The sequence below is a fragment of the Hyaena hyaena genome, unplaced genomic scaffold (genome assembly GCF_003009895.1).
Source record: "Hyaena hyaena isolate Hyena2069 unplaced genomic scaffold, ASM300989v1 scaffold_597, whole genome shotgun sequence".
Taxonomy (NCBI): Eukaryota; Metazoa; Chordata; class Mammalia; order Carnivora; family Hyaenidae; genus Hyaena; species Hyaena hyaena.
Window position 1 is genome coordinate 1,193,874 of NW_024081231.1, and position 22,147 is coordinate 1,216,020.

General features: G+C 39.9%; 1 protein-coding gene across 3 annotated transcripts in view; it reads right to left on the reverse strand.

Annotated features, from left to right (window-relative positions):
- The window catches only part of SEL1L (SEL1L adaptor subunit of ERAD E3 ubiquitin ligase), a 60,628-nt gene that overhangs the window by 33,680 nt on the left and 4,801 nt on the right, over nt 1-22,147 (reverse strand). For 2 of the 3 annotated variants that reach the window (XM_039257015.1, XM_039257013.1), the window contains exons 2-8: nt 21,125-21,162; nt 20,075-20,306; nt 5,231-5,398; nt 3,755-3,860; nt 2,757-2,919; nt 268-321; nt 120-179 (exon numbers count right to left, since the gene is read on the reverse strand). In XM_039257015.1, coding sequence (XP_039112946.1) covers nt 120-179; nt 268-321; nt 2,757-2,919; nt 3,755-3,860; nt 5,231-5,398; nt 20,075-20,306; nt 21,125-21,162 — 821 coding nt within the window. The remainder of the gene's footprint in view (nt 1-119; nt 180-267; nt 322-2,756; nt 2,920-3,754; nt 3,861-5,230; nt 5,399-20,074; nt 20,307-21,124; nt 21,163-22,147) is intronic. The other variant, XM_039257014.1, reaches the window with a different exon arrangement.

A 22,147-nucleotide genomic window follows, 5' to 3' on the forward strand; every position in this document is an offset into this window, starting at 1 on the left:
TTTGATCTGAATGAATATAAGCAGTTCTTGTTCATGAAAGCTAGAAAAGTTATGGCCCCTCAGAAACCAAAACTTCTGCTACTCAACGTTTCTAAGTCTTCCCCTGAAATCTTACTTACCAAAACCATGTGTGCTATCAGGTTACCCCCGAGTGCTCCAAAAGTGTAATACACTAGGGCCTGTGAAAGAATAAAAGACACTTAACTGATCATAGGCACACTGACCCCATTCAAATGGTAGCATGCGATAAAGTTTTAATATTATTACCTTTGCCTGACTTGAATTGACACCAAGTCCAGAGGCATAGAGAAAGCCAAGAGCCTGAAATAAAATGATAAAAGTAAGAATTCCTCCCGAGTGGTGGTTTATCCAGCAGAGACATAGTTTTATGAACTATGAAAAGATGCAACAATCTTTAGATGCTTAAAGACTTGAACCACCTAAGTATGCACAACTGTGGAACTAAAAAGAAGTGCATTCAAGGTTTTACACAATGAAATACAAAATCAAACAAATCAAAACATTTACCTTGAAGATTAAAGACAACTTAATAAAATATTAACTAGAAAAACAAAGCTGAACACACTTAAACATGGCTTTTGCTTTATCTTGATGGATATTTTGAGAACCAAAGAACCCCTATAATGATATAATGATCAACACATTACCTGGCAAAAGAGAACACACAATGAAAATGGTAAGAGACTACCAAGGGAAACTATCCTAGAAATGAAAAGGGGCAGTAAGGGTCAAGTTAAAGGGGTCAACAGAGAAAGGTCACTTTACAGTGCTAAAGCACACACACTTTTTCATAAAAACAACAACAACAAAAAAAACCCAAAACAAAAAAACTCCAACCAACCAAAAAATGCACTGATAAGGTTCTAACCTTTGCCTTCTGAGGACCATCCTTGATGAATATGAGAGTGTAAGCTAAAGTTAGAAAGGCAGGTATGTCACGTGCCAGTGCTCATCAAAATCCATGAGCTCTCTTTCTCTTACATTTCTCAGCCTTCCTTGTACTTGGGTAGGGCCACGTGTCTAGGATGCGGTAAAGAGATGTGAACCATTTTTAGGCGGGGCCATTAAAAACTTTCCAGAGAATCCTCCAGCTCTCACTTCTCCTTTTATGATGGCTCAAAAGCCCCATGTTCCAGACAGTGCATCTATGTGGCAGAAGCAGCCCTTGACTGAGTCATCATCTGGAAGACAGGACGCAGGCAGGGGAACTGCACCGACCCCGGTGTGAACAAGGAGTAGCTAGCTCTCTGTTGTGCTGACCACTGTGATCTGGGGGCTGTGCCTGTTACATCAGCTAGAATTAATTACCACAGACAGAGTGCTTTGCAATGTATAGTGTGAAGCACCGTGACATTGTAAGGTGCTATTATAGAGGGAAAAGATGCCTTACAAGTAAAACCATACTTCAGAGCCAAATGTGTCTGCTGGTATGTGTGAATTTTACACAAAGAAGGGAAAAAAAGCTTTGAAAACAAAGGAGGAGCAATTAAGATATAACCTGCTTATAAATGAAACCAAGACTGTGTAAGAGCTGCAGACTGGTTAGGTATTCGGTCCTATAGAAAACAATGGTCACAATTCCTGTTATTGTTGAAACAATCTGAAAACAGACCTCCTCTAACTGTGACTAGAAATTTTATGTTTAAGCATATCCCACACCTTCAACAAACCTGAATTATTGAGAGCATTTAAAAGACATGGGGTGGCCCCCTAAAGCCATCTGTCAATCTTACTATTACCAAGGGGAATCCAGCAGGTAATGTGTGCCAACTGGTGTGATGCAGTATGGGATACAGAACACCCCCCCATACGGCGGTCTGGGCCCAAAGTATTTTCCTTGCATTCATCAACCTTGAGCTGTGACATCCTCTGTAGGAAACCCAGATGATGAAGAATAAACTAAAGGGCACAAGGAAGAAGGAAACAGACAAAATGAAGTAGGCCATTCTGCAGAGGCCCTATCTCTGACACAGATAAGAAAGAAAGGTAGGGACTATGCTAGGAATAATAACCAAATATAAGGTGTAGGCCTAGACTGGATGCTGCTTTGGACACAAGAGGTATGAAGAACATGTTCTGGTTCAACACCCTATGAATACTGTGTGGGTATTACATTAACTGGAGTGGAACAGTGAGGGCTATTCACTGGAAGAGCAAGTAATGGACCAGGAGACAGTGACATTTCATTGTAATAAAAAATTCACAAGTATAAATACACAAAGAAAAGGTCAAGAAGGGTGCACATGCACTAACACGTTACCAATGTTCAGGTCTGGGTGGTACAGGTAAGATGTTTACTTTCTTAGTTTTTTTAGTTATTTCTAGTTTCCTATAATGAACATGTACTGCTCCTGTAATAAAATATATTTTTTTAGAAAACCACCCAGATTACCAAAAGCTGCAGCATCTGAACTTTGGAAAAAGGGCAATGGGGAGTGATTTCACATAAAAAATAATTACCTTTAGGTTTCACTCTTTACAGACTGAATTTGGAAAACTACAAATACAATTGTGGTAAGATGCAACCGCAAGAGCGCCGTAGGTGACCAGTGTTCTCAGACTAAGGAAGAGGATTGTCCAAGAGGACTGGTAAAATGATCTGCTGCAAAATCAGTATTTAAAGATATTTTACCTCCCAGCCATCCTTACTAAAGGAAGGCCGAGCACAAAGAGTAAGCTGCTGTGACAATAAACAAGTGCTGTGTGCCAAGGCCATGCCATGGAAGTACACTTACAGTCTGTCCCTTAGGAGAGCCTTCCTCGGTCAGTTTCTCAAACATCTCTTTAGCTGCCTGGATATTCTGGGTCAGGTAATCGCCAAACAAAAGAGCATATGACACTCTCTCCAGGGCCTTGGTATGGTTCATGCCTGCTGCCTTTTGAAGATACCGATATGCTCTTTAAACATAAGCAATTAACAAAACAAAACAAAACAAATTAGCAATATTTTGGAACTGCCAATAAAACATCTTGTTTTTACAAAATCTGGGGCACCTGGCTGCCTCAGTCAGAAAAGTGTGGAACTCTTGATCTGGGGGTTCTGTGTTCAAGTTCCAGATTGGGTGTCGAGATTACTAAAATAAAAACAAACTTGAAAGTTTCTGTTTTTGTTTTTTTTACAAAATCTAAAATGCAGAAAAATTAATTTCCCTGTTCTATAGAATCCTTTCGATGTTTGACTTCTACTAAATTGTGTTACTTATATATGTAGAAAGCATTCTGGCTACTTTTGTTTTATATAAGGTACCAGTGCTGTTATTCCAATATTTTAAAACAGTCTAATTCTAAAAACTTGTAGTAAAAAAAGTTATCTAGATTAGCAGTGAGAGGATTATAATAACGTGGTACCCAATAAATAATCCAACAACAACCATGGCAATTTCCTTTTAAAATCTTTGCACAGACTATAACAAAAGTCAGCTGAAAGTAAGGCACATAAAATGTTGGAAGACAGTCAACTTATTTTATATTCTTTCCAAATTCCTGTCTTTGTTTGCTAGACTAAGACTGTTGCTCTATATTCTAATATTTCATATTATCTAATATAATGAATCTATTCATTAGAATATATTTCATATATTCTAACATTTCATATTAGGTTTTCTTATAGTACAACTTAAGAAATCCTGTGTTCTGCAGTACACTTCAAAAAGAAAAAAAATACTGTACTTTAGCTTTTTATCTCCATAATGGCCTGTATGAGGGGAGGAAAGGACTTGGTAGTGCTACCTACTCTCGTTTTTGGCTTTTCTTATTGCTTCCATTGAGGATTTTCATCCCAGTCTGGTACATCATTTCTGCTTCCTGCATTTGCCGTCTTTTAGCAGCCTCTTCTTCAGCTAAAAGCAGAATGGCAGATGCTTTTAAATGGGTTTTAATTTTATACCAGTTATTTATCAAACAATATATATTCTTTCTTTTCGGCAGTCATACAAACACAATATTTCACTATTTCCAAATTTGACTTTAAAAGACACATGGTTTTTATGTGTGGCCTTTATCTGATGAAAGAGGACTGTAAAAAACTAAATAAATAAAACTCACTGAAATCGCTTTCTTGTAAAGAAAGCAATATCAACCTGTTTTTAGAAGGTGCTTTCCTGCTAGTAATTATAAAACTTTTTATATAATTCAACTAAAATTCCAGTAGGGCCTTATGATTATATACCAAGCTAGAACCAGGACAGAAGAACAGTAAAAAACAATAGTCAAAAAAATATTGTTGTAGTCAACCTCACCTGAGAAGTTGCATCTTTACAAGGAGAAAATATCTGACTAATAACATAACAAAAAATTAGTTTAAAAAAAGGATTTTTATTGGAGATCTTTCATTAATATTCAAGTTCTCTGTTCTTTCCAATGTATTGATGTAACACTGGAAATCAGATAATTGGAGTAGATGCCCCCCAAATTATTTTGCTACTATAATGGAGCATTTTAACAGAAATCTAGAACTCATCAAGAGACATTTGAATGGTTTGTTTGGAATATCTGTAAACTACTTCTTGTGATATAAAACCAAAATTTGATGTATTAAACAGGAATACCTAAATCATACTGGCCCATATCCAAAGGTGGACTATATTTAGTGATATCTCTACAGAATGCCTAAATATTCTATCAGAGCCATTATTTTGAATATGTTACCTGGTAACAAAGGAGGTATGTTCAAGGTTTTCTGTCGTTCGGTAACAGAAAGTTTTACCTGAAAACACAGCTTGCCTTTAGAGGCAATACTGACATTAGCACTTTGGACGGTTAAATATAATTTATCTCCCAAATACTACCTTAGCACAGCACATTCCACTTAAAGTTATTTTAAAAAGGTTATTATCTATTTTTCTTCTAAGCATTATTAATTAACCTTCAGCATAATGTTCTGTTTCTGTCATTGCCAAAAACCATTTTACATTAATTAATTGAGCGGCCTGAGGGTTTACAGAACACCTGTATACATGTAACACCTGTGCATACCAACGGGAGATCACCTCTAAATAAAACACCAGTGGGAGAAGCTGCCCAAGTGGCAGCCGGAAGTAAGTACATCGCATGCTTCCTGCTCTTAAGTCTCGTCTTTAGGACCATAACTACGTCATCAGCACTGACCACTTCTGACCAACGTGGAAAAGGAATGGCTAGAAAAAGGCCTCAAAAATGTTGTCCAAGGCCTAGACCAATGTGGACACGCCTCCTACTGAGCAATACTTACTTTCACAAAAGCCCCACTTTTCATCTGCCTTGTAGTCATAGGTTGTAGCGCACCATAATCTGCCATCCTCCCTCCCATCTGATGTACACTCATCGTATTCCTTATCCAGGAACAGGAAAGGGAAGTGGCAGGGCTCCCCATGTGCTGTGCCTTCGATGGCAGTCAGAGCTGAAAAGATAAGAAAGACTCTAACCATGAAGGGCACCTCTGGTATTCATGGATACGTTACTGTCCATTCTAAAGATTAGAATCTGAAGACAAAAATACATAATTTGAAATGGAGAACATGAAAGGACCAGCATCAGTTTTCTGTAGAGACAGCTTGAGGGTGGGTCAACTTAGTGGACATGGCTGATTGATTTCCCAGCTCTATATCTAGCTTAGAATCTCTGAAGGTCTTGAGAGCTGATAACCTTGGAATGTTAAAAATCTACTGTAAAACTCCTAGCTAACTAGTGAGCAAAAAATAAGGCAAAGCAACTGAATCAATTCCGTTGCTTAGCACAACTCTCCTTTTTTTCTATCTGAATGTTGTAAGTCAATTTCTTTAATAGTGTAAACTTATACAGGGAAAATGCTCCCACAGGTAAAGTTAATCACTCATGCACACTTCTGTGATCCCACAGCATTTTATCAGAGTACTTATCATATGTGTTGAGCTTCTTTCTTTACCGTATTCTAGCTTCCACTAGACCCTGAGCTTGTTAAAAGTAGAGACCATATCTCTAATTTGTTCTTTTTTTAGTTTTTTTTTTTCCACATTTATTCATTTTTGAGAGAGAGAGACAGAGCATGAGCAGGGGTCAGACAGAGAGGGATACGCAGAATCTGAAGCAGGCTCCAGGCTCTGAGCTCTCAGCACAGAGTCTGACGTGGGGCTTGAACCCATGAGTCAGTCGTGAGATCATGACCTGAGCTGAAGTCAGATGATTAACTGACTGAGCCATCCAGGCACCCCTCTAATTTGTTCTTAAGTCTTTTTGAGTATCTTCTAGGTGCTGGAAACAAGGTGGAGCAGAGGCCTCTGCTGTATACAACTTACTGCCTGGCAAGGAAAAGTGACATGAAACAAAAGTGTGATCGATGATATGAATAGGAAAGCCTCCCCTGTCAGGAACTGAGGTTTACACTGAACTTCACAAATGTGTAGGAGATGAGGGTGGATGAATTGCTTCAGGGTGGGTGGCAGAAATATTATAGGCAAAGGGAACCTTGTGTGCTAAGAATCAAATGAAAGATAGCACGGTACAGCAGAAAAAAATACAAAAAGTTCAGTAAGTTAGAACATGTGGATGAGAGAAGAGGCTAAAAGCTAAATCGGCCTAAAGAAGCCAGAGTAGGAAGACCTTGACACATGTAAGTAAGGAGTCTGGACTTTATCCTGAGAACAATGGAAATTCACTTAAGAGTTTTAAACAGGAATGACATGCTCATACTTGCATTTTTATTAAGAGAGTGGACAACGGAAAAGAGAGAAGCAAGGCTAGATGCAAGGTGACCAGTTTAAAGGTTGTGACAGTAGCCTAATCAAGAGGTAAGGGTAGCCTGAAGAGGATAATGGAATGAAAGAAGTGATGGGGCGCCTGGGTGGCTCAGTCGAGCGTCCGACTTTGGCTCAGGTCATGATCTCACGGTTCGTGGGTTTGAGCCCCGCGTCGGGCTCTGCGCTGACAGCTCGGAGCCTGGAGTCTGCTTCAGATTCTGTGTCTCCCTATCTCTCTGCCTCTCCCCACCTCAAGCTCTGTCTCTTTCTGTCTCAAAAATAAATAAACATTGAAAAAAAAAAAAAAGAAAGAAGTGGATGTACTCAAGTGATGTTGAGGAAGTAGAAACGGTATCACTTTCTGCTAGGTGCAGATGAGAGGAAAGAGGGGTCATGGAACAGTCCTAGATATTAGGCTTCAGGAAGTGAGGAGATGGCTGTCCTCACTAAGAGAACACTAAAGGAGGAGGTTATTGGGTAGGGATGAAAGGGATCAGGGCAGACACAAGTTAAGTTTTGATCCTGCTACATTCAAAGTGACTACAAAACAAAAAACAAAAAGCAAAACACAAGTAAAGATGTTTTAAGACAACTGGAGAAAGTTTTCCAGTTCCTAGATACACTGGAAGCCAAGAGTATGCATAAGAATGCTAAATGAGAAGTACAGGAGAAGACCAGAAGGCCAGGGTTGAGCCTAGAAGCATACATTTTAAGTGTGAGTACACATCAACTTCCACTAGTTGGTTTTACATGGAGAATTTAATTAGGCAGCAGAGCTTAGTGATCAAGGGTACAGATTTCTGGAGTTAGAATGCCTGATTCAAACCCTACCATTTATTAGCTGTACACTTTGAGCAAATTATTTAATCTCTTCACTTATCTGTAAAATGATTTGCAGATAACTGCCTTATCTACAAATAGAGATAACAGTCCTTGCTGCATAGAGTTATTCACAAAGATGAACTGAACTAATACATGTAAAGGACCCATCATGGTGGCTGCCACTTAAGGTAATAAGCGATACAACTACTATTATTACTGGAACACCTGCTCTGAAAGGCTAGAAAATGTGCGCTCCTTCTTTCCAGGGCAAAGAAGAATACATACGAAAATACTAATTTGAAAATTATTTTCAGTTAAGTTATAAAAGGCAAAATTAAATTCACACAGTTCACCACCAGATAAATGTCATTCACCATGCTGGTAATCACTACCAGAGGCAAACACTTTGACTTGCCCATGTTTATAATATGATCTTTAGTACAGCGTGTCCTTTAGCACCAACCTCAGAGTGGTGACTTTAACTACAGGGTTTGAAAAAGGCACTCCTATGTACTGCTACTAGATTCAAATTTGCTTGAGAAAAATAGTATTTGTAAAACAGCGGTTTGTAAACTTGAATTTCAAATTAAATAAGTTTAAAAGAGTATTTGATTTTTTTTTGGCGACAGAAATTTAAAAAAAAAAAGTAGCTTGTCCTAAGAATTCTGATTTGTCAAAGCTTTCTAAGTGGTGCAAATATACGAAAAAAATTCTCTTTCACGTAATGAAACCATACACCAGCAAAGAAACTGGAAAGAACTCAAAGATTTTTGGCAACCAAAGGTTTTAACCCAAGGCTGATTCAGCACTAACTTAAGTAGAAAGAACCCCCAGGGTGCATGTGCTTCACCAATTTAGTTAAAGTGAATCATGGTCTAAATAATGTGTTTATTAGGAAGTAAGTGGAAAGAAAATCTGTACGTTTCAGCTATGTTCTCTAAGCCAAATCACAACAGGGAATTGCTACTACCTTTTAAACTGGTTGTAAAGTCTTCTAAAAGTTACTGACCAGGACTTGCTAGTTCTAAGTCGATTATCTCGTGTAGATATTCTGTACAATAGCATTATTATTCAGTTAATTTTCTTTCCATGAAGAAATTCAAGAGTTTCAAAGCTACCATTTTAAAAACTGCCATAAAACACAGTACCAGCTTTAAAAACAATGGTAATCACTGCTCTGACACAATGAAGCAGGCTGATTATGCAATTTAAGTTAATGAGAGCCAACAGTCAAACCTGACTCTCGAAAGGGGGGAAAAATGTGTCCTTAAGTCAGTTCTGTGCCTTCCTGTGAAAAACCACATTTTTAGAGAAGGAATCATATTTTGACTCTACAATGATGACACAGTACCACTATCTATTTAAACCTTGACAGTAAGATATTTATGATTTGTTTATGAGAACTTAATTAACAGGCTGCTTTATATTTAAACTAGTAAAGATTTGCTCTTGCAAAGTCAGTAAAAATCATTCAAGAAAGCTAGAAAGAGAGGAAAAAAAAAAAGACAATCCAAAACAACAACCCCAAAGTCATTCAGTGCTGGCCAGAGTCTGGGTACAGAAGAACCTTCACACTGCTGGTAGGAGTATAAATTAGGACAAGCTTTTCAAGAGCGACCTTTAGGAATACCTATTAGCATTTAAAACGGCCCATACTTTGGAAGCCCATTTTTCCACTTCTGGATGTTACCTGTAGAAATGGTCCCATAAGGATGCAAAGAGATATGTGTAAGAGAGTGTGTATAAAGTTATCAAACCAACAACAACTCAAAGGTTTATCAGTAGGAGATTGGTTAAATCTTGACAGTGTAGCTGTTACAAGAAAACCTGGGCAGCAATACAGATGGAAGAATAGATGGAGCAGAGGATCAAAAGCTGGGTGTCAGGGCAACCCTGTATCTGAAGGTGAGGCAGATTCCAGGGAATGAGCAGCTAAGTGAAGAAAGCATCTTCAGAGTAGGAAAAAAGATGTGAGGGGTTGGTAAGATGAGGACCAAGAACTGACCATCGTCCAGCAATGAGAACACGACTGGAGCCAGAGGACTGACAGGTCTTGAGGGGACCAGAGCATCGCCGAAGTCGGATGAGAGAATGGGAAGAGAGGAAGTGAATACAGACAACTCTTCCAAAGAACACTGTTAGAAAGAGGGGAATAGGGAAGGAGAGAGGTTGCTAGAAGGGGTTTTGGTTTTTAAAATATAAGCTATTACAGCATTTCTGAATGATCATGGAAAGAATCCGAGAGAGAGGGGGCAATGTAAGTTGGGCTAGAATGTTGCTGTATGAACTGAATTAAATGTCCTGGGAATAGCAACACCTAATAGCTTTTCCTCATTTCTAATGGTAAAATCAAAATGAAACCCAGAAAAGTCAACTTCTTGATTCATAAAGATAAAATCAAGGAATTTAGTTTTGCAAATTTCTCTTAACAGCTTTTACACTGCCATTAAAGACTGATACTGTATCTATAAGTTTAGATAAGTGCCCTATTAATCGTGCTGCTTGTTTGAAGCAATCCTGTACTTCCAAGCATACAACAGTAAGTAGCATTTTAGTCAAATATATTTATAGTAGAAAATAGCTGCAATACAATCATTTAATGTTAAAAAGCTATCAACCTCAACACAACTGTCATACAGTGTCCATCAAGTTTAGTAAACAGCAAGATAAAAACTCAACCAACCAACCATCATCGAAAATCCCCAAAGTACTAAGAACAAAACACAAGTATAGATGATTCAAAGCAAACCCTACTTGAGACAGAGCAAATGGTATAGGCCAAAAAAAGATATTTACTGTGGAAATATGGAACAGCATTCTCTTAGGGAAATTACTAATATTATATAATTTGCTATAGACATTGTTTTCACCCAGTGCTGAGAATTACTAACTACAGTTGAGAAATTACATATGTTAATGAAGAAAGGGAGGAAGGAAGGAAAGAGAAGCCCTGACTATGCAGGAAGGCCTTGCTTTAAGGATTAAAACAATTTTCAGAACAGGAATGAAATGATATGGAGAATGAAGAAAACATTAATATCAGAACTCACAAACTCACTTCTCTCTGTGAGAATTTTAAAGGAGAAAAGACAAGGAAGCACTGGCTCATGGTGCCCAAAAGTGACAAGTTTCACGACACTTAAGTGACGGGCACGATCAGAAACCATACAGAGTGAAACTGGCTCACGAGAACTGCTATTTAAGAAGAGTGAGCTTCTCTGAATAATGGCTTTAAAGACAGTTCTTAGAGTTTCCACAGCCCCTGGTGGGTGTGCTGTTCCACAAAGATGGTCTTCTAAAGGAGTTTTCTTGCACAATGAATTTCTTGTACAACCGAACAAAATAAAATAAAACAACAAAATCTTATTAAAGTCACAACCTGCTGTAGGGAATGACCTATGTTTCCTGAGCCATCTACCTTCTGTTACATCTGATCACTAAATTAAGGTTTGTTTATTCCCAGCCACCTCCATGCAAAGTGACAATGAGGTAGAAATGCCATCCCATTACTCAACTTATTTCAGAGCTCAACTTAAGCATGATTTAGCAAGTTTAAACTCAGTTCCTTTTGTGCCATTTGAAATAAAGCAAGATGCTCAATATTTGACTTTTCCTTTTTTAAGACTATCTGGATAACGTGTTTATTGTTGCAAAGACAATCCCAGTGATAGGAAATACAAAATCAAAGAAAAATGACAGTCATTTGTAGGTGTCACTGCAAATTCCCTTTTTTCTTCTGAGGTAAACGACTGTTAGAAAAGTAGTTCACTTTTCTGTTTCACTTGCAAGTATATGGAGAAAAAAAACCCAAAGCTTATCTTTACAAAAGGGACCGGTGATGGTTAATTGTATCAACTCAGCTGAGCCACAGTGCCCGGATAGTTGATCAAAAATTATTCTGGATGTTTCTGTGAAGGTATTTGTGGAGGACATTAACATTTAAATCAGTGGATTCTGAGTAAAGCAGATTACCCTCCATAACATGGGTGGGCCTCATTCAATTAGTTGAAGGCCCAACAGAACAAATACTGACCTGCCTTGAGCAAGCAGGAATTCTGCCACCGGGCAGCCTTTGGTTTCCTTTCTCTGGAGAACCGTGACCAATATAAGGATCACACTAAGTGAATTACTGGCAAGATGACCTTCCTGCTTTACACTACTATTCTTGCAGGTGGCAGACTGCGGACTGGCTCACTCTCAACCCTTTCCTCACCTTCTGTAGCGCTAGGTATGGTCAAATGATTGTCTTGGTACTTTTACTAGTGACTCCTGGGGAGGCTCCTGCCCTTCCGATGCAGGTATCACTTCTTCCTGAGGACCCAGGACCTGGGGGTACATCCACCATCAGGTGTGATCACGTGGATCCAACATGACGATGAAGCTCATTTACTAAGGAGACAGAGGAGCTGGAGTCCACGATGGCATGAGCTGAATACAGTATGGAACCAAAATAAACCTCTGCCTTTGCCACCTTTTAATGGATTTTGTTATCTGCAATAAAAATGTGCCTTTTAAAATAACCACAAATATTCTATAATAGGAAACACCACAATGTAATCACTTCCCCTCTCGATGGCCATTTGTTTATTCATTTGCAAAAAACATTTACTGGGATAACGTGCAAAAAACAGTCACCACTGGCATGGCTGTTTTCCTTTGAAAGGTGGGCCCTTGGCTAGAATCAGGGAGCTTACATTTTGGGAGGGTTCCCACTACCCTAACAGAGAGAAGTGACTCACTGGGCCTAAACTGTACAAACAATGTGGTTTACACTCAACATCTGTCTTCCTTCTGGGAGCCTGCAATTTTGGTGCATGCAAGGCAGAGAGTGATTACATGACTAGTCTGCATTAAAAATTCCAAGCACTGGGTCTCAAACAAACTTCCCTGGAAGATAACGTTTCACCTGTGTTGCCACACGTGCTCGGGGAATGAAGTACATCCTTGGAGTCCCCTGGGAGACTGCTGCAAACTAGCACCTTGCTTCCTTTGGGCTTCACCTCATGTCAATTTTGCTTCGTATCCCTTTTGCTAGAATCACCCAAAGCTGTGAGTACAACTGCTTGCTGAATCCTCCCAGCAAATCATGCAACCTGGAGAGGCCTTGGGGACTCCCGAAATCAGCGGGCATCAGAAGCAGGATTCGTTAGGATGACCCCGACTCACTGAAACATGGTGAAAGCACTATTTGGGAAAGGAAAGACAGTGGACAGGCTCTGACCAATCTCTGGTGGCCAGGTGGCCACAGGGTCATCCGTGGGGTGCAGCGGCTGAGCCGCTCTCTGTTGTGAGAGGTAAACATTACCTGTGGAGCCTGAAAATGATAGATCCAACTCCAGGGGTGCAGGCTCGCTGCTTTTGGCCACAGTGGCTGAAGTGATGACTTTGGGTTTTATGCCCTCCTCCAGACAGGAGAAAGGGTCCCCAAATTTCCAAAGGTGAATGGGCCAAAAATGTTAAAAGTATATAGTGCTCTCTCCTCCAAGCCTGGTGGAGAGGCAGGATGGGGGGATGGGGGGGGGGAGGGAATAAAACCAGGACCTAGGGCTGGAGCAGAACTTTAGAGAAACCAGAAAGAAAAGGGAGGAAGGGAGGGAGCACCCCAGCAGTGTTTTGCTTTCAGTCTAAATGCCGCTACAGTAGCCTCCCCTACCCCTCTTCCTCCCTTGAATTCCAGCCTGGGATCTTCCCCAGCAGCTGTGATGTTAAACATGCAAATGCTGAATTTACTTCCTGGCAGTTTAAGTAAATTTGCAATAAGAAAAAAAAAAAAAAAGAGTTTCTCTGATAGCTTTGTACTTTGTGGCTATCACAACTGGATGCCTGATATAATTGATATATAGTGTTTAGTGTTTATAATTCCATACATGCCTGAGGAATCATCCTGATCAGGCGAAGCTGCAAAAAAAGAAATGTGTTAGTAGGACACAACTTCCTTGCTTTTTGCCACCAGTGGGCGGGTTGGAATTTAAACTCTTTTGAGTACTGGAAACTGAACAAGTCTCTGTAATTGTTGGGCTTTGCTACGGAAGATTTGGATGTTTGCTTAGTGGAGTCCCTATAAAAAGGGAGACAGTTAAGAAAGAGGTGATCTACAGATAGAGACACACTTTTGAAGTTCTAAAGAGCAGGTTTTAGTTGGCTAAGGAGGGCTTGTGAAAGCAGAGATCTGACCTTAGGGCCTGAAATGCATGCCAGTGGGGGTGGGGGGAGGGAGAGAAGAGAGGGGAGACCAGGAGAGAGAGAGACCAACAACACAAAAGGTGTAGCAAAGCCACTTTGCAGGGCACTTGGAATTTCTGGCCCTGCCATCTTGCCTTTGTTGCTGAAAAAAAGCCTCTGGCTTTTAAAAAATCCTGAATTCACAGATGCTAGTCGCCTGGACTTGATTCTAAGCTAAAACCTGATGCTATCTGGGAAAGGCGTCCAGCTTCAGTATGAGCTGGACTGACCTGAAAGCAGGAAGAGGCTCAATAAACAGAACTCAGACTCTGTGACCTCTGTACTTCAGGCCTCCTGTCTGTGGGTCCCCACATTGTGAGGAAATCGTGAATGCTTAGCTGGACTGTCTGGTCACATACAAATGCTCACAGGTAAGGAACTCTTCTTCAACGGGATGACTTGAAATCAAGCTGCTGACGGGTGCGTAATTAACTTGTGACTGTTGCCCGAGCTGCAGTTTGGGAGGGGACAGGGTACGTCACAGGACCTCTGAGCCTTAGAGGTAGAGTGGACTCCCCGCATGTCTCAACTGTGTCTGGCTCTCACATAAGCCGCCATCTCCACCCCGGGACTGATTCCCTGACTGCTTCCCTCACCTCTGTCCGGTGCGCACACCTTACTGCAATCTGATTAGCCACTGCAGCTGTGCTCAGAGAAGGGCTGGTCTTTTCTAGGCTGCTCACTGGTCACGTGATCAGGGTGAAAGGGGTGGGAGGTTATGTAAACCTCCAAAAGCTTTGAAAATTCTGAAATTTTTTGAAAATTCAGCATTTTGTCCTGACCAATTTTTGAACATGGTGGTTTTCTGGCTCAGTTCTATAAAATGTTCTTCTGAGAAGTTGTTTGGCCCCTCTTACACAGAGCCCCTCCAAGTGAAAGGTGTGGATGAGAGTAGGGGATGACTCAGAAAATATAGAATTATGATTGCTAAATGGAAACACTGACTTTGTAACAACCAAGGAAAATAAACTGAAACCCCTGCACTTGGAGAGGCATGGGTGAGGGGAGAAGACATGATGATGTTTGTTTTTTGAAACTATTTCTGGAAGCTTCTTCCCATTCCTCGCACCTTTCCAAGCTGTTGAGAGGGCTCTGCATTCAGAATGCTGAGCCTGTGCTCCTACCGGACAGGGCCGACCATGAGGCAGCAGCAGGAGGGCCTTGCGCTTGCCATGCAGAAAACTTGCAGATATTGTCCCCGCTCATTAGGTGGATGCACTGGTGTCACGGACAACAAAACTGTTCAGAACTGCCTGGCAGTCCCCTCTGAAACTAAAGACTGAGCTAAGTGACTTGGACTGGAAATCCCAGGACAAGAAGCCCATGGTACTGCCTAGCATATGCCCTGCTTGCAGTGGCCCAAAGATGGTAACCTCTCTGTTCTCAGGGTTCCCACATGTGCCCTCTGGGACTATATTTCTGTATGTGCACCCTATCACGACACTGCCTCAGCTTCAACTTACTGGCCGGTTGTGCTGGGCCTGAACTGATGCTTAAGGCCAGGTAAAAAGGGTTAATGCAGATATTTCAGGAGGAAGCCACCTGGCTAAGACAGGCCTTTATGATTACTGGCATTTGTTGACTGGCTGAGTCCAGGACCCATGAAGGGCATAACTGAAATCAAGACTGCAGACTGGTCTCCTGCTGTCTGGGTCTTACTGAGGGTAACTTTGCTATAAAGCCAATATGGCCAATGACCAAGGGGATAGACTGTGCAGAGAAGGGTTCACAGAGCAGGCTTAAACTTCTGCCCTTGACAAGACCTGCTTATAAGGTTAGTCCTTGGCTGGTGTCTGGGAACTTAAGATTTTGGAAGGGTTCCCGCTACCCTGTTAGGAGTGACTCATTCCAACTGCACAAACAATATGGTTTATGGTGAACACCTGCTTTCCTTCCACGAGTCTGCAGTTTTGGTCTGTGCTAGGCACAGCACAGAGTCCCTACATGACCGGCCTCCTAAAACAACTCTAGGTATAGGTCTCTCATGAGTTTCCCTGGTAGACAGCATGTCACACATGTTGTCACAACTTGTTGCTGGAGAAATTAAACACGTTATGTGTGACTCCCCAGGGTGAGGGCCACAGGGAGCTTATATCCAGTTAGCCCCCAGGATTCACCTATGCATATTTCTCTTTATTGATTATATTTTGTGTTCTTCTGCTGTGATAAATCAAAGCTATAAATAGGGCAACATGCTCAGTCCTATGAGTCTCATGGAAAGTCATCGAGCCTGGAGATGTGGCCCTGGGGATCCCAGAAACAGTTGGAATTAAGTGTAAAATATTTAACAATAAGAAGGCGAGTGTGGCTGGAATCATGTGAGTGAAGGGAAGTGGCAGAAGATAAAGTCGGAGAGATAGTAGGGGCTTGATCGTGGAAGGCCTTATTTGGACTTTATTCTAAATGTGATCGGACGTCACTGGAGGCTCTGAACAGGAAGGAAAACTGGTCTGGCTGCTGTTAGAGAAGTGACATAAAGGAGAAAGCAGGGACACCAGGCAGGAAGTTCTTACAGACATGAGACTCTTCAACTGCCCTTTGGTGGTTCAGATCCACTTCAGAAAAGAGAAACTTAAGTTCATCTTTAAGGATAAGGAGAAATAGGATCAATTTGGGCAAGGGGGTGAGGAAGGTAATCCATGCAGCAGGAAGAACTTGTACAAAGACCTAGAGGCATAAACTGCACGGTGTATCTGAAGAATGGTAATGGGTCCGATATCGCTGAAAGAGGGTCCTGGGCAGAGACGCAAAGACAAAGTCACAGAAGCCAGCAGGCATGTTGCCCATGGAAGATCTTGGGAATCATGTTAAGGGGCTTATGCTTCATCTCACGGTCAAATAGGGAGATATGGAAGGGTTGTAAATAGGGGAGTTACGGATCAAATTTGGGTTTTAGGAAGCTCAAATGGCAGAGATGTGGATGAGAGAACAACAAAGGAAGCACGTCTAAAAGTAAGTATCATATTACCCAGTTCTAACCTAGTTGGGACTGCATACAAAACCGTGCATATATAATTTATGTTATACAGAAACAGAGAGGAGACATGATCACCTGACAAAAGCCTTCCGTCAAACACACTAAAGGTATTTACAACCAGGCGGGTCCTTCCTACCTATGGAATGCTTTAACAGGATGCATGTGGTATGTCTATACTGCTCATTGTACATAAACCTAGGATGTATATATTCATGAGGAATGACTTCCTAGAAAATATCACACGAGCTATGCAGTTATCAGAGAATAAACTAGAGATGTTTCATAACTGAAATAGCTCCCATTCATGGACGTGACATTCCACATGCATCACTTAGAGGCTTCGTATGTTAAAATCTGGGCCAGAGTACATCCTAGTTGAGGCCAGCGGTAGCTGGGAGCAGCCCTGACAGTCATGGACTTCTCTCCAGTTCACCTGTGTCTTGTGATAATTCTATCTTTGAACACACTAGTCAGGTTTGGCACTGGGCAAGATCTCTGATTCTTTGGGGTCCAATGTGTCAATCTGACCCACTGGGTTTTCTCACAATATTTAACTTGAACTGGAAGAATCAGGAAGAATGATACATTTCCTAACCATACCTACCAAAAAGGGCTACGAGTACTGACAACTCAGCTGCAGTGCATGTCCCTGTTGCCTAGATTGTAGTGTCTAAATACAATTTCCCACTAACAGGAATCTGGTTTTTTTTTTGGGGGGGGGGAGGAGGATGATTGATTCATTTCTGGGTTAGAAAATGTAGAAGATGAATTTAAGACATCCTATCCTGCCTGAAAAGAAAAATGTTTAAAAGTTACCTACAATTAGCCAAAAGAACAAAGGAATGAACTCAAAGGGATTCTCAACAGGCACAGCTGGGGTCACATGAGCAATGAAGAAGCATGACTGCAATAACGTGAAGCATAAACATGTAAAACCCATGGGTCTGTAATGATACTCAGAAGCAAAGCAAAAGCAAAGCAAACAGAAACAAACAAACAAAAAACGTACTCGATGGCCTCCTCTGGAGGTTGCTAGGGCACCAAATTATTATTTGAAAATACTACAAGGGAAAAGCTTAAGCCTTTATCCTGTTTGTAAGGACTATGTTTCAAGGTAGCCAAATACTTGATGAGGGAAAGTTTTTCTTTATAAAAGAATTCTAGGTAACAAACGCAGGTGGAATTATACGTTAGAAAGCCATCACTTTGCAACTCTTAGTGAACTCCAGACAACAAACAAAATGGTTGCCAAAACCTCTATGTGAAATGTTTGAGGAACTTTCGCGTGGCTGGATCAGGCCAGCACCACCCAACTTCACTGGTTAATCACTAGAAGTGGGACAATCAGGTATCATATGCAATGGAACGTGAAAGGAAGTACACAACACTATGAGATCTCAATAAAAAGCCAGAGCTAAACCTACCCAAGTCTGTAGAGCTAACTCCCAGTTTATAACCTAGAAAACAGACAATGGACATGTTACATGACTTTACAAGGATGCGACCAACTTGATTCAGAATATGGGAAACTGTATAGCACAAAGGACATTATTTAACAAATAAAATGAAATAAAAAACAAGGGAGAGAGAACTGTTATAGATTAAGAGAAATCTACGATCACAGTGTGGATACTGAATCAAACAAATCAGTTCTAAGAAGATATGTGAAACAGCTGGAAACGGAGAGCCTAGGGATTGAGTGATTAAAGGGATAACAGCTAATTTTGTCGGTGTTCTAATACTATTGTGGTATTGTTGGGGGAAAAAAACCCATACTTTTAGAGATACATATGTAGGTGAAATAACATGTGGAATCTGCTGTAAATACTCTAGGAAAGAAAGGAGTTAACGTGTGTGGGGAGGCAGAGACTCAACAGGAAAAAGATGGTGGAGGGCCACTGACTCTGGGAGATGAGCACAGGGGCCCATTACATCCTCTACTTTTGTGCATGTTTCAAAGTCTCCCTTATAAAACATAAAAAAGAATGAATTAAGTAAGCTATAGTATTTGGCAAAAACTTAAAAAGACTTAATACACACTTGGCAGAGGCGGAGGAAAAGGAGCAGTTTCAAAGGAAGCAAACAGAATTATTTTCCTAAGAACAATTTAACAGTATGTATCAAGCTTCTTTTAAAATTTTACATTTAGTCCAGCAAATTTACTTTAAAAAATTAATTCTCAGAAACTTTTCATAGATGTGCACAAAGATACATCTAAAATGATCGCCCAGCAAATAGACACTGTAAACAATCTATTTCTAACTTATGATATATTTACATGTTAATTTTTTTTTAAGTTTTATTTAAATAATCTCTATACCCAAGACCAAGTTGTGTGTTGTTCTTCTGACCCAGCCAGCCAGGCACCCTGACATGTAAAATTTTTTATAGTCATTAACCATCAAATTGTAAAAGAATACTAAATGATAAAAGAAATTGTTCAAGATAAACTGTTAAGGCACAAAATATGGGCTGTAAAATAGAATATACATTTTGACCCAATTCAGTCTTCTGAAAACTATGCATTTAGAAAAGATCCTGAGTTTTCTCCATGATGTTAACAGCTGTTATGTCTAGCTGATGGAATTAAGATGCTTTTAATTTATTTAAACACAGTTTTTCTACTTGCAAGTATGGGTATTTGTAATAAAAAAATTATATTTTTGAAAGGTCAAATCTGGATCAATTTCTAAAAGTAGCTAGTAACGGAATAATAAGTGGGTATGGTGGTGATGTCTGAAATAATAAACTGAATGACAGAAGGCTGATGGGACAGAACAGAGTGGATTTATTAACAGTTAATTTTAGAAGGACAGGTATTTAGCACACTCTATTGTGAGAAAGAGCAAGTTGTAAATTTAAAAAGAGAGGGTGTCAAGAAGGTGAAAGTTAGAAAAGAATTAAAGTGTACGTGTATTTTTCAATTAGAAACATAAACACCTACATCAATTTCCTAGGGTGATAGGGAAGGTTATTGTAGCAAAAATCTTTACACAATTCTGAAAATAACCAGAGCAGCATATCAGACAATCTTTCTTAAGTTTCTATTTTGTGTACCACGCGGGCAGATAATTATACACTTGAGTACAAAAAGAAATGTTAGGATATTACTGTAATACAAATGCAATTGTGATCATCAAATTCAGCTTATGTAACAGGTCAAATCTGTTAAATGAATAACTCTGATATATAAAAATCTAAAAAATCCTATACTACCACACTTTATATATTATATATAGTTCAAAATCAGAAACCAGACATTTGCATCTTTCTACACTGGCTTAAGTTTCAGTTGTCTCCTTCCTAAATCAGGCAAAAGCAAAGAAAATGTCCAGACTACCTTGTTTCCGTACATTTGTTGATTCTTCGTAGTCCTTGTTTTCTGGATTCGGAGATTCTAGAAAGGTGGTTTCTTCTGTGACCCTTTCCCCTTCTTGGCTCCTGAGGCTGTCTTCCTCTTCTTGAATAGGTGATTCTAATTCTGATTCTTCTGAATCAAGAAATATCTGACCGGCGACTACTCTGCCTGCTGTGCTGTGGTCCTTTACCGACTCATCTGATGGCAAAGGGGTCTGAGAAAGTAATATATTTTTAGTTTTCAAATAGTATCGAGATGGTCTCCAACCTAATTTGACCATTACTTTTATTAACCCAGATACATCGCCTTCAGCTGTGAACGTGCCATACCTGGTTGTCTCTCTAAACTTTGGTATGTGTTCATCACACGCCTTCATCACTTGCCTAACCTGACTCTTCCGATTTTAACTTAGATGTTACTTCCCCCAGGAAGTCTTCCTTAATTCCTGAAGTCTGAATTAGGGACTTTCCCTCCAAACTCCCAACATATCTTATACTTACCCTTATGCTAGCCCTGTACTACAACTTTCTGGTTCTTATCTGTGTTTCCTCAAATCTACAGATCAGAGATCATAACTGAATGGTCTCCGTGGATACATAATAATCAGCCTCATTCACTCAACTAGCCAATTTAAATGCATTAACTCAACAGACTTATAAAAATTGATATATAAATGGAAACAAATGGCAGAGGTTAAGCCTTCAAAAGTAAAAAAACTAAAAAAAAAAGGAATAAAATCAATCTCTCATTAGGCAGTAAAAATGTTACTGCTGTCAGGCTCTTAGCACATTTATGTTAAAATTAAACCTAATAACCAACACTCTGAATGAAAACACAGTATTTATTATTCTCCTTCCTACAGGTCAGTGATTCCTCCCCACCCAGAAGAACTAGTACACTGATATCAGCTATGCTCTTCTTAATCCAGCTCTGTTGTCAAAAGGTGCAGATTTCATATCCTTTTTAAGATACATGAATTCATGCTTTTAAGCTGGGCATCAAATAGTAGTCAATGCAAATTTTCATACACACCTTGGAATCTAAGGATTCATCCTGACTGCCCTCTTCATCTGTAAAGAAATTTTAAGACAATTTTAGTCATCCTTCTCATTGGGAAATTGCAGATATTGTTAAAGCACTTGAAAAGGATAACAAATAATCAGACACTTGATAAAGACATCTAGAATTACCTAAAAATTGGCTGTGTTCAGCAACTGCTCAGAAAAGACTAGGTGAAAGGAAAACAAGGGGCTGGATGGGGTAGTTCTTCCTCTCTCCCCGGGCCCGACGGCAGCTCCACCTGTTATGCGGGCAGGAAGACCAGCTACCACTACCACCACCACCAAAACCAGACACTGCTACACATAACCATCCAATTCTTCTGTACAGATTGAGTCTACTACTAAGAAGGTGTTACTAAAGTTATAAAAATAAATCTCTGATTTTGTGGTTCAGGATACCACCTATTATTTTCCTCTGCTCAGAATCTAGAGTTACAGAGCTTATTTTAGTGCTGATTAGCATCTTATTGTTCACTGAGACTAGCAAAGATGGACACTGAGAATTATTATGTGAGAGCAGAATTGCCAGGGTAAGATATTTAGGATTTGCATTCTACTCTACTAAACAGATAACCAGATACAAGTAGAAAGTTGCATCAAGCCATCCTGTACATACTCACGTGAGATTTATAAAGAAATTAAGATCTCATATTAAATAAACAATGACTCCAGACCCTGGTTACACCTTTCTTCCAAACTCCTATCTGCTGCTTTGGCTCTGTCCAGGTACATTAATCTTCCTTCTGGTACTCTTTTTGTGCTTTCCTATTACTTCTATTCTAGCAACTTGTTATTCTTTTTTCTGCTCTTATACAAACACACTCAACAACCTGTTGTCTGTATGCATATGTTTGATCTTTGTATTCCTGGCCAGTTTAAAAATAACTGTCACGTGATCTATAAGTTTCCTTCTTAGTCTTAAAATTACCTGATTTTATCCAGGAGTGAGCTTCTATATTGCCTGCTCCATAAGTTATATGGGAAATTAACCAGC